This window comes from Bos indicus x Bos taurus, chromosome 3 (genome assembly GCF_003369695.1).
Source record: "Bos indicus x Bos taurus breed Angus x Brahman F1 hybrid chromosome 3, Bos_hybrid_MaternalHap_v2.0, whole genome shotgun sequence".
Lineage (NCBI taxonomy): Eukaryota > Metazoa > Chordata > Mammalia > Artiodactyla > Bovidae > Bos > Bos indicus x Bos taurus.
The window spans coordinates 84,069,763-84,081,862 of NC_040078.1; the positions used below are offsets into that span (position 1 = coordinate 84,069,763).

The following is a 12,100-nucleotide window of genomic DNA, read 5'->3' on the forward strand; positions in this document are numbered from 1 at the left end:
TTAAGAAGAGGTGGCAAGAATACACAGAAGAACTGTACAAAAAAAGATCTTCACAACCCAGATAATCACGATGGTGTGATCACTGACCTAGAGCCAGACATCCTGGAATGTGAAGTTAAGTGGGCCCTAGAAAGCATCACTATGAACAAAGCTAGTGGAGGTGATGGAATTCCAGTTGAGCTATTTCAAATCCTGAAAGATGATGCTGTGAAAGTGCTAAACCCAATATACCAGCAATATACCAGCAAATTTGGAAAACTCAGCAGTGGCCACAGGACTGGAAAAGGTCAGTTTTCATTCCAATACCAAAGAAAGGCAATGCCAAAGAGTGCTCAAACTACCGCACAATTGCACTCATCTCACGTGCTAGTAAAGTAATGCTCAAAATTCTCTAAGCCAGGCTTCAGCAATATGTGAACCATGAACTTCCTGATGTTCAACTGATTTTAGAAAAGGCAGAGGAACCAGAGATCAAATTGCCAACATCTGCTGGATCATGGAACAAGCAAGAGAGTTCCAGAAAAACATCTATTCTGCTTTATTGACTATGCCAAAGACTTTAACTGTGTGGATGACAATAAACTGTGGAAAATTCTGAAAGAGATGGGAATACCAGACCACCTGACCTGCCTCTGGAGAAATTTGTATGCAGGTCAGGAAGCAACAGTTAGAACTGGACATGGAACAACAGACTGGTTCCAAATATGAAAAGGAGTACATCAAGGCTGTATATTGTCACCCTGCTTATTTAACTTCTATGAAGAGTACATCATGAGAAATGCTGGTCTGGAAGAAGCATAGGCTGGAATCCAGATTGCTGGGAGAAATATCAATAACCTCAGATATGCAGATGACACCACCCTTATGGCAGAAAGTGAAGAGGAACTAAAAAGCCTCTTGATGAAAGTGAAAGAGGAGAGTGAAAAAGTTGGCTTAAAACTCAACAGTCAGAAAACAAAGATCATGGTATCTGGTGCCATCACTTCATGGGAAATAGATGGGGAAACAGTGTCAGACTTTATTTTTTTGGGCTCCAAAATCACTGCAGATGGTGACTGCAGCCATGAAATTAAAAGACACTTACTCCTTGGAAGAAAAGTTATGACCAACCTAGATAGTATATTGAAAAGCAGAGACATTGCTTTGCCAACAAAGGTCCGTCTAGTCAAGGCTATGGTTTTTCCTGTGGTCATGTATGGATGTGTGAGTTGGACTGTGAAGAAAGCTGAGCGCCAAAGAATTGATGCTTTTGAACTGTGGTGTTGGAGAAGACTCTTGAGAGTCCCTTGGACTGCAAGGAGATCCAACCAGTCCATTCTGAAGGAGATCAGCCCTGGGATTTCTTTGGAAGGAATGATGCTAAAGCTGAAACTCCAATACTTTGGCCACCTCATGTGAAGAGTTGACTCACTGGAAAAGACCCTGATGCTGGGAGGGATTGGGGGCAGGAGGAGAAGGGGACGACAGAGGATGACATGGCTGGATGGCATCACTGACCCAATGGACGTGAGTCTGAGTGAACTCCGGGAGTTGGTGATGGACTGGCATGCTGCGATTCATGGGGTCGAAAAGAGTCGGACACTACTGAGCGACTGAACTGAACTGAATGATCTTTTATCTCAATGATTCTGTTTTAATCTTTGAAATAGGAATGAGATTGCTCTGGGCAAAAGCATGTGTTAATGTAATTAGGTGTATACTAGAATTTTAGGAATGAAAAGAACCAATGTTGCTGAGCCCTGAATTCCAGAGGAAGCTTTGCTTCAGGCTTCACTGGTAGTCCTCTTTCCTAATGTTTCTACATAGCAACTTCTATATTGGGCTGTGCTATTCATGTCCTTTACTTTCTGTAGAATTTCCAAAGAATCCTATAGAATTTTTATATGACAAAGAATTTTTGCATTGAAAACATGCCTAAGTTTGAGATTTAACAACCTTTTTACTAAAATTAGACAATGTAGTAATCCTATAATCAGAGACTATACTTGCAAAAATGTAAAGTAACATATTTTACTGAGCCATGAGAAAATAGATTAAAGTACAGTTAGAAGAGAGAGTAGCCTGTAATCAAATCAAGAAAGTTAAGAAAGTATTTTACTTTCATGGGAAGTTTTGTTTTTTTCAGTTTGTATATTGTGGGGGAGAACAAAGATAATCATTAGAATCATAAAAATAGATTTTGTAATAGGATTAACAAAGCACACGCATTTTTAAACAGTTAATTGTTCAAAATCTATATGAAAAATAACACAAATATCAGCAATATTCCTGCAATCATCAGGAAAATATCTAATTTTGTCATAATTTAAATAAACAAGTTAGAAAGATGCTTCCTTTCACCTTCTGATTTTCTTTATATAGTATTTTGAAAATTAATTCAGAATTTTTTTTTTTTGACCAAGCCACTGGCTTCTGTGATTTTAGTTCCCCAACCAGGGATTGAATCCAGGCTCTATGCAGTGAGAACACAGAGTCCTAACCACTGGAAATTAGTGGTTATTCTAATATCTGAGGAAATTCCCCAGAACTTTTTGAAAGTAGTCAAAATGCAAAGTCACAATCTTTTGTCACCAGATACTATGTATAACAGACATTCCAATCTTTATCCTTGAATTTTATCTGATCCTTGGCCCCAACCCCTTTCCTAAATTTCATCACAGGATAAGGTTGAGGGATGGTGGTGAGCTGTATATTATACATACTATTGGTAATTTTTTAAACTCAGTGTTAATGGTAAATTTTTTAGGTTGTACATTTTTAGGTGGTCATGTATTCTATGAAGAAACAACCCTGTTCCCCCAGTTTGGCCTTGATTTTGAAATATTTTGATGCCAGTGGCAAAATATTACATTCTCAGAACTCTTTGGGAGTTATCTTATCAAAACCCTCTACTACTTAGTACATGCTTCTTTTGTAGCAATTACCAAACTATTTTAACTGTTTGTCCTTCCCCCCAGTAAACACAAAGTGTTTAACTGCTGGATTTTTGTCTATTTTTTTCAGTCTGTAGGGCCTTGTCTTATACTGGATACAAGTAAATGTTTGATAAATATCTTTATGGAGGAGAAGGAGGGACAGAGAAAAAAGAAAAGAAAGAAAGAAGTAAGGGAGGGAGGAAGGAAAGAACAAAGGAAAGGAGGACAGGAGAGAGTGAGAGAGAGAGGGAGGAAAAGGGGGAAAAGGAAAGTGTAAGTCCGGTTAAAACAGGAAGTTTAAAATTTGAACTGTTAACCTTCAAACTCCTTATCACTTAAGTCTTTAGGCATAAATGTCTTAATTTTTAAAATAGTATAGTAATGCTGCAAAATTGGTTTAAGAAAAATTTTAAATGCAGTTATAATACTAAGGTATTATTGCAAATAGTTTCATGTCTTCTCATTCAAAAATGATGTATCTTGTAATACATTATCTCCAGGTTGTCAAAGTGTGGTTTCTGAGTCAGTAATATCAACATCACTTGTCAGGTGATTAGAAATGCAAATTATCATGCCACATCCTAGATCTAGGCTTCAGCAGTACATGAACCGAGGACTTCTGGATGTACAACCTGGGTTTAGAAGTGGCATACAAACCAGAGATCAAATTGTCGACATTCGCTGGATCATACAGAAAGCAATATAATTCCAGAAAAACATCTTCTGTTTCAATAACTGCACTAAAGCCTTTGACAGTGTGGATCACAACAAACTGTAGAAACTTCTTGAAGAGATTTGAATATAAGACTACCTTACCTGTCTCCCGAGAAACCTGTATGCAGGTCAAGAAGAAGCAGTTAGAACCAGATATGGAACAACAGACTAGTTCAAAATTGGGAAAGGAGTATGTCAAGGCTGTATATTGTCACCCTGCTCATTTAACTTCTATGCAGAGTATATCATGCAAAATGCCAGGCTGGATGAATCACAAACTGGAATCAAGAATGCCAGGAGAAATATCAACAGCCTCAGATATGCAGATGATACCACTCTAATGGCAGAAGGCGAAGAAGAATCAAAGAGCCTCTTGATGAGGGTGAAAGAGGAAAGTGAAAAAGCTGGCTTAAAACTCAACTTCAAAAAACTAAGATCGTGACATCTAGTCCCATCACTTCATGGCAAATAGAAGGGAAAAAAGTAGAAACAGTGACATTTTATTTTGGTGGGGTGGGGGCGGGGGGTCCAAAATCACTCTGGACAGTTAATGCAATCATGAAATTAGAACATGCTTGCTCCTTGGAAGAAAAGCTATGACAGACCTAGATAGCATATCAAAAGCAGAGACATCACCTTGTCACCAAGTGTCCATATAGTCAAAGCTATTTTTTTTTTCCAGTAGCCATGTACAGATGTGAGAGTTGGACCAAAAAGCAGGCTGAGTGTCAAAGAATTGATGCTTTTGAACTGTGGTGCTGGAGAAGGCTCTTGAGAGTCCCTTGGACTGTAAGGAGATTCAACTAGTCAATCCTAAAGAAAATCAATCCTGAGTATTCATTGAAGGACTGATGTTGAAACTGAAGCTCCAATATTTTGGCCACCTGATGCAAAGAGCCAACTCATTGGAAAAGACCGTGATGCTGGGAAACATTGAGGGCAGGAAGAAAAGAGGGCAGCAGAGGATGAGATGGTTGATTAGCATTACCTACTCAATGGACATGAGTTTGAGCAAACTATGGAAGATGGTGAAAGACAGGGAGGTCTGGCTTGCTGCAGTCCATGGGGTCAAAAAGAGTCGGACTTGACAACTTGGCAACTGAACAACAATACTAGATCTTCAGAGTCAGAAACTGAGATGGGCCCAGTCGTCTGCATTTCTTTGGCAATACTGATGGTTCTTAAAGTTTGAGAACCACATCATAACTGTTCAAAATTGGTCCTGCTGTTGATGAAGAGGCACTACTCAGACTCGAATATTTTCAGGTTAGAGAAAAATGATTAAATTATCACTTTAAAAAAAGTACACAGTTTTTTCAGTATAAAAGATAACCCCACTACAGAACTTTTCAGAATACATGGAAATTTAGAAAGATATGGAAAAACCCTCCAACTCTTCACTTAGTTTAGTCGTAAACCCATTGGTCTCCTCTTGTTTTAAGCCCTTTCCCTCATCTAAATTTTCGCTGTAAAAATAAAGTGAAAATAATTAAAAATTTTAAAACATCAAAACCCCCAAGATATGAAATTTTTTTTAAAAAAGAAAAGTATAATATTTATTGTTGTGATACAAAGTCCTCAAGATTTACTCGTAGCAGCCTTCCGAAAGAGGCCATCTAAGAGCACATATTCTGAAATCAGGCAAACATCAGTTCTATTCCAACTCAGTAACTAAAGTCAACATGCTCTTCAGCGCCTTTGAGTTTGGTTCGTTATCTGTAAACCCCAGTCCTACCAGACTAACAGAGATGTTTGTAAAGTGTTTATCTAATCGCCTGGCGCCGCCGGCACTTTTTCAGATGGAAAAGTCACAGCAAGATTAGCTTGGGAGTCAGCCGTGCACGGAGGACAGCTGGTTCTCCAAGCGAGAAGCCTTCCTGCGGTTCTCAATGACCAATGGAAGCTCTCCAAAGCAATTCCGCAGGTCTAGGGGAGACGTGACTTTGCAGCAGCAGCAAGCAGCAGCAGGGGAAGGACCCGCCTCTAACAGATGCACTGTCCCTTTAAGAGCCTCCCTCCCTCTGCTAGACTCCCGGTTAGGTCTAGGCGTAGGCGGAACCGGAAGTTGTAGGGAAGGCGCCGGTCCCCAGTATGGCGGCCGCCTGTCCCTGCAGGCCGATTGCTCCCGATACTGCTGCCGCCCGGCTCCTGGGTGCCCTGTGGTTCGTATCAGTCACCACTGGACCTTGGGGAGCTGCTGCCGGGGGTGGCGAAGAAACACTTAAGTGCGAGGACCTCAAAGTGGGACAATATCCTCTGTGAGGAGCACCCCATGGGGGTGAGGTAGATTTGGAGTCGAGAGTGGATAGGAACCCTCAGGTCGGGCTAGGGTTGTACTGAAGGGAACGGTGACCTGTGACCTCTAATGACCGAAGGAGCCTGGGGCGGGGAGTGCAGAGATTTGGGGATGAGAGGACAGAGGCTAGCCTGTGAGATTTCCTTGGGATTTTACTGATCATTAGCTGTTCTTTTGATCCACATTTTTTCTTTCTTTAATATAATTTATTTTTTTAGTCAGTGGATTTGTTTGTTCAACAAACACGTAGATACTGAAGTTTGTCAGGTCATGTTGTTAGGCATTAGAATTAAGTTAAAAGATAGACCCGATTCTGGAAATTTGCCGATTTAGGGGGAGACAAGGAAGATCCCCTGGAGGAGGGCAGGGCAGCCCACTTCATTATTCTTGCCTGGAGAATCCCATCAGAGTAGCCTGGCGGGCTACAGTCCATGGGGCTGCAAAAAGTGGCACAGGACTGAAGCTACTTAGCACGCAGGCAAGAACGGTATAGCCAATGTATGTTGCCAATTTGTTATTAACTTTGCATTTATTACTTTTATTTACCTCTCCTTGAGATCCCAGACTGTACTGGGGCAAATTCCTGCTCCACTTTGTAACCGATTTGAGCTTTGAGCTTGGGGATTGCTAAGAGTCCCACACGACTTCGCTACCGAACAACGAAAATAACGGTGGTACCAACTGAAAGGTGTGTTGTGCTAAATTAGTACCAGTAAGTCACTTAGAACAGTGCCTGGCATATAGTAGGGGCTATATGTGTTTAGCTCTCATGTGTTTACTGATGAGAAAACTGAGGCTGGAGGAGTTAAATAGATCAGTTCGTTGTCATGGCTCTGATAAAGGGAAGAGGAATATGAAATGGGAGTTATATTCAAATCAAAATAGGTACTTTTGTATAAAATTAGATAATTTCATACCAATTATAGAACAGAAAAATTAAGAACATAAGCCAGAGATGCAAGAAAGATTCTATAAGAGGAAATCTTAAAATTAAAAAAATTCTCTTGTATAGTATTTTAATGTGAGTTGAAGAGAGGCCACCGTTACTAAATTTTTACAGAATAGCTCTAATTGCTGATTACTGTTATGCTAGGGGTTTGAGAATCACTAACCTGGTAAGTTGAGTCCTTTTTTTTAGCAAAAATGTCTCAGTGATTTTTTTTTCTAATAAAATAATTAGAAAAAAATTTTTTTTAATTTTTTTGCTTAAAATTTTTTTTAATCATTTTTAAAAATTTGAATTAATTTTTGTTTTTGGCTGTGCTGGGTCTTTGTTGCTGCTCTCTGGCTTTCTCTAGTTGCGCTCTGAGGGCTCCTCGTTGTGGTGGCTTCTCTTGTCATGGAGCATGGGCTCAAGATGCAAAGGCTTGGTTGCTCTGCAACATGTGGAATCTTCCTGGACCAGGGATCAAATCCATGTCCCCTGCACTGGCAGACAGAATCTTAACCAGTGGACTACTAGGAAAGTCTGAGTTGTGCTTTTTGAACCTTAGAAGTGACTGAGCATAACTGAACTGGAAAATGTTATTCCTGGCACAAAGATGAGATTTCCGGTAGTGAATCAGAAACCCGAAGCAAGTGTCAAACTCTGTCTACAGAGACATCTTGTGAAAACCTTACTTAGCTCATATTTGTGTCAATGAAATATTCAGGAAACAGAAAAACACCCCTCCCCCCGCCCCCATGCCCTGAGTGTTGTAAACATCTATTAGAGGATCAATATTATATGTTTCCAAAAGCTTAAAACCTTGTTGGGAAGATCATGTAGACCCACCTAAAATAACCATCTTCCTTGCAGTATGGTGGAATTTACCTTTGGCTTGGAATCAGGAAACGTGATATTACTACCTATCACTTACTCCACTTTGCATGAGTCACTCAAAGTTTGAGTCCCGATTTGCTTCACTTATGTGGAAATAATAGTATCCATTTGTGTTGCATGAAGTTATATGTATGGTAATACTTGGGCCATGTGAATAATTTCATCAGACATCTGGAAACTGATGTGTTTTTTTTTTTTTAACCTGAAGTTCTCATAATACTTAGTAGAGATTTTTACTTTCATTTTTTTCTTTGTGCTTTGTGCTTAAACCCTGACTGATGTTCTTTAAGGATGGCACCCTCTGCTAGAGCTTTTAATGTACTTTTCCTTAAATAAATTAATGTTCAGATATTATTTAGTGACACTGAAAGTGTATCTGTGCTTGTGCTTGTTGACCTGGACAAACTAACATCCTCTCTTTACATGTAATTATAAACATAAATATATGACATATTAAAGACAAGATGATAACGTTTTGTATTGGAATGTTGTTTATATTTCCTTAACTTTTCTACATATATTTGTAAAGATCCAAAAATAAATGATGCTACACAAGAACCAGTTAACTGTACAAACTACACAGCTTATGGTAAGACTTCCAGAAACATGTTTTTTTTAATTATTTTTAAAACATTATTTCATAGATATATGTGTGATTGCTAAAAGTAATTAATAAATGTGTTTTTTCTTGAGTTACTTCATCCTTCTGTTTCCAGAACAACTTAATATTAGAGAATATCTAGGGGTTGTTAATATTTTATAAAAAGAATCTTATTCTATTAAATAATTATATAAATTGAGAAATTTTTTATTTTCATTCATTTTTTTTTAAAGCTTTTGGAATCAGTTTATATAGCTTTCTTGATGCCCTGTATTTATCATGCTGTGTTTTACAAAGATGCCTCTTTAGAGTTTAATTACTCAGAAAGAACTTGAAAGGAGACTTACAGTTCAATAATGTGCAGCGAGGAGCTAGTAATATATCACTCTATCTTGCACTTGTAAAAGATACTTAGGTGCATCCTAAGTATGAAAATAATATGATAAGGATTTTAATTGCACATCAGTATTTTAGCGAGATGGTTTGATAATGGATAACACCCTCAACCTAATGATGTGGGGGAGCTTCTGTTATTCCAAAAAGTATTTAATGCCAGATAAAGATTACTAAATTGTTTTGTTTAGCCTTTTCTTCTGAAGGGTTATATGTTGGAAAGGAGGTAGATGTATGCTGAAGCTATTTGGATTTGGCGTTCATATCTGGCATAGTACATAATGTTGGTTAATATCTAGTATTTAATATCTAGTAATATCTACCATTTAATATACAGTATTATCTTGAGAAAAGAATACCTATTGAATATATACTGATTGTTTTATTGTTTAGACAGAAGATAAGGCAATAATTGATGTTTTCTTTATAATGAAAGCTGCTAAACAGACTTATTATGGAAATGAGATTAAAATTATTTTTTACTGCAAAAAACTTTGTTTTTATAAAGTATCTTATAGTCAAATAATTGACTTATTGATTATGACTTTGTATATATTTTAAAAAGATCTCCTTTCTCTTTATCTCTTCACATTTTGATACACTGTTAACCCCATTCTAATGAGCAAAGATATTTGAAAGTAAGTTGTGTTAAACTTTTTAGCAGATATTTTGCTAGTATTCTGGAGTAATGGAATTTATCATATAAACAGTAATAGGTAATATATATATGATTTTTATAGTAAATATTGCTCAATATGTGTACATTTGTTTAATTTAGATATGTTAGACTTAAAGGAACTTTGCACATAATTCCCTCCTTTTAAAATTGCTTTATAAGTATACACTGACTTTCCTGTGTTAGAGTTCAGTCTTTTATAGTGTGCTCTCAGAATGGAGAATATTGTTGACATACATAAAGAAGAATGAGCTTTCAAATAAGAAAAATAAGCTTCCAACCACTTATGTGATATATGTTGGAAGTCTTTGAGTACTGTTGTGACTTAGGTAACATTAAACTTGGAATGAGACAGCCTGCTATCTCATGCCTTTTCTAGTCTGCAGATTTCTTTGTAGGTATGGAGATTTTGAAGGAAATTATTCTAAAAAGGAAATTTAGAATAAATTTGAAGGAAATTACAACTAAAAAGAATAGTCTCTGACCAAAAAGACCTCTGCCCTCCAGTTAGGTGTCTCTTGTAAAATAAGTTTGAATCCACTTAAGTATTATCACTAAGTAAGTTTATAAACAAATACAAAATCAAATGATCAGATTGCTAGGAAATATAAAAGGACTTAGAGGTGTTATGGTCCTGCCATGGCCTGTCAGGTAAGTAAGCATAGATGATGTAAATGGAGAGCTGCAGAGAAATAAAAGGAAGGCTTTCTATATAAGGGAATGGTATGGTTATTTGGAGACAATAAACCATAAGTGCCTAAAAATCTGGGAACACATATATAAAATGTTATAAATCAATAAATAAATGACTTTAGATTGTTGTTGTGATTTTAAAAAGAAAATAAAGTTTCTGAGACAATATGACTCACCAGGCTTCTACATAAGAATATATAATTTATGCATGACCCAAAAGTGTTCAGCCAAGATCTGGGGTAGATTCTACCAGCCTGTCCCTATCAGGAAACTATGTTTGTCCACAAGCTGCTTTTTTAAAAATTTCCTTTTTAAAACATGAAAAGACTAGTGGAGTGGCTGTAAATTATTTCTGAGTCCTGATCTGAGAGGACATCAAAATGACCCTTGAAACATGCTTCTTCTGTTTCTTTCATTGAGCATATGATAGACTCACGGAATCTTCAAACTAAGTTTAATTTTCTTAAACTATACTTTTTGGTAAGGGATTAGTGGATGGAATGCTTTACAGAGAGGGAAGTTTAGGAGTATAGAGTAAGAATTGGGACCAAAGGCAAAGGAGATTCAGTTATAACAGTAAACTGTTGTGGTCTTTAAATGGTTGTCAGTTAGCCCAATACCAGTTAACAAGCATCATTATTTTTTGAGAAATGGTTTGTAATAAATAGTTTAATAATTAAAATAATTAAATGGATCAAAACAAAAGTGCAAATTTATATTATAAACTATCCGTTATTGTTATTCAGTTGCTAAGTTATATTCAACTCTGACCACATGGACTGCAGCATGCCAGGCTTCCCTGTCCTTCACCGTCTCCCAGAGTTTGCTCAAACTCATGTCCATTGAGTCTGTGATGCCATCCAGTGATCTCATCCTCTGTCACCCCTTTCTTCTCCTGCCCTCAATCTTTCCCAGTATCTGGGTCTTTTCCATTGAGTCAGCTCTTCACATCTGATGGCCAAAGTATGGGAGCTTCAGCTTCAGCATCAGCCCTTCCAAGGAATATTCAGGGTTGATTTCCTTTAGGATTGACTGGTTTGATCTCCTTGCTGTCCAAGTGACTCTTAAGAGTCTTCTCCAGCACCACAATGAGAAGTATCAATTCTTTGGCACTCAGCCTTTTTTATGGTCCAACTCTCACATCCATACATGACTACTGGAAAAAAAATAGCTTTGACTATTGAGATCTTTGTCAGCAAAGTGATGTCCCTGCTTTTTAATATGCTGTCTAGGTTTGTCATAGCTTTTCTTCCAAGGAGCAAGCATCTTTTAATTTCACTGCAGTCACCATCTGCAGTGATTTTGGAGCCCAGGAATATAAAATCTATAACTTTTTCCCCATCTGTTTGCTATGAAATGATGGGACTGGATGCCATGAACTTAGTTTTTTGAAGTTGAGTTTTAAGCCAGCTTTCTCACTCTCCTTTTTCACCCTCATCAAGAGGCTCTTTAGTTCTTCCTTGCTTTCTGCCATTAGAGTAGTATCATCTGCACAACTGAGGTTGTTGATATTTCTCCTGGCAACCTTGATTGCAGCTTGTGATTCACCCAGCTGGCATTTCACATGATGTACTCTGCATAGAAGTTAAATAAGCAGAGTGACAATATACAGCCTTGTCGTACTTTCCCAAATTTGAAGCCGTCAGTTGTTCAATGTCCAGTTCTGTTACTTCTTGACTGCTTGCAGATTTTTCAGGAGACAGGTTAGGTGGTCTCATATTCCCGTCTCTTAGAATTTTCCACAGTTTGTTGTGATCCACACTGTCAAAGGCTTTAGCATAGTCAATGAAGCAGAAGTAGGTCTTTTTCTGGAATTTCCTTGCTTTTTCTATGATCCAGCAGATGTTGGCAATTTGATCTCTGGTTCCTCTGCTTTTTCTAAACTCAGCTTATATACCTGGAAGGTTTTGGTTCATGAACTGTTGAAGCCTAGCTAGAAGGATGTTGATCATTTACAAGCATGTGAAATGAGTGCAGTTGTATGATAGTT

The 12,100-nt window shown here is 37.7% G+C and overlaps 1 protein-coding gene and 1 long non-coding RNA gene across 4 annotated transcripts in view; both read left to right on the forward strand.

Moving 5' to 3' along the window:
- Positions 1-5,682: 5,682 nt before the first annotated feature.
- The window catches only part of TM2D1 (TM2 domain containing 1), a 48,641-nt gene continuing 42,223 nt past the window's right edge, over positions 5,683-12,100 (forward strand). Inside the window, exons 1-2 of one of the 3 annotated variants that reach the window (XM_027537070.1) lie at positions 5,683-5,878; positions 8,263-8,336. In XM_027537070.1, the coding sequence (XP_027392871.1) occupies positions 5,721-5,878; positions 8,263-8,336 (232 nt within the window). In that variant the 5' untranslated portion in view covers positions 5,683-5,720. The remainder of the gene's footprint in view (positions 5,879-8,262; positions 8,337-12,100) is intronic. The other 2 variants (XR_003510345.1, XM_027537071.1) reach the window with 2 other exon arrangements.
- On the forward strand, positions 5,885-8,227 carry LOC113889797. The gene is made up of 2 exons (XR_003510346.1): positions 5,885-6,613; positions 7,724-8,227. It is a non-coding gene; the product is annotated as an uncharacterized LOC113889797 (long non-coding RNA).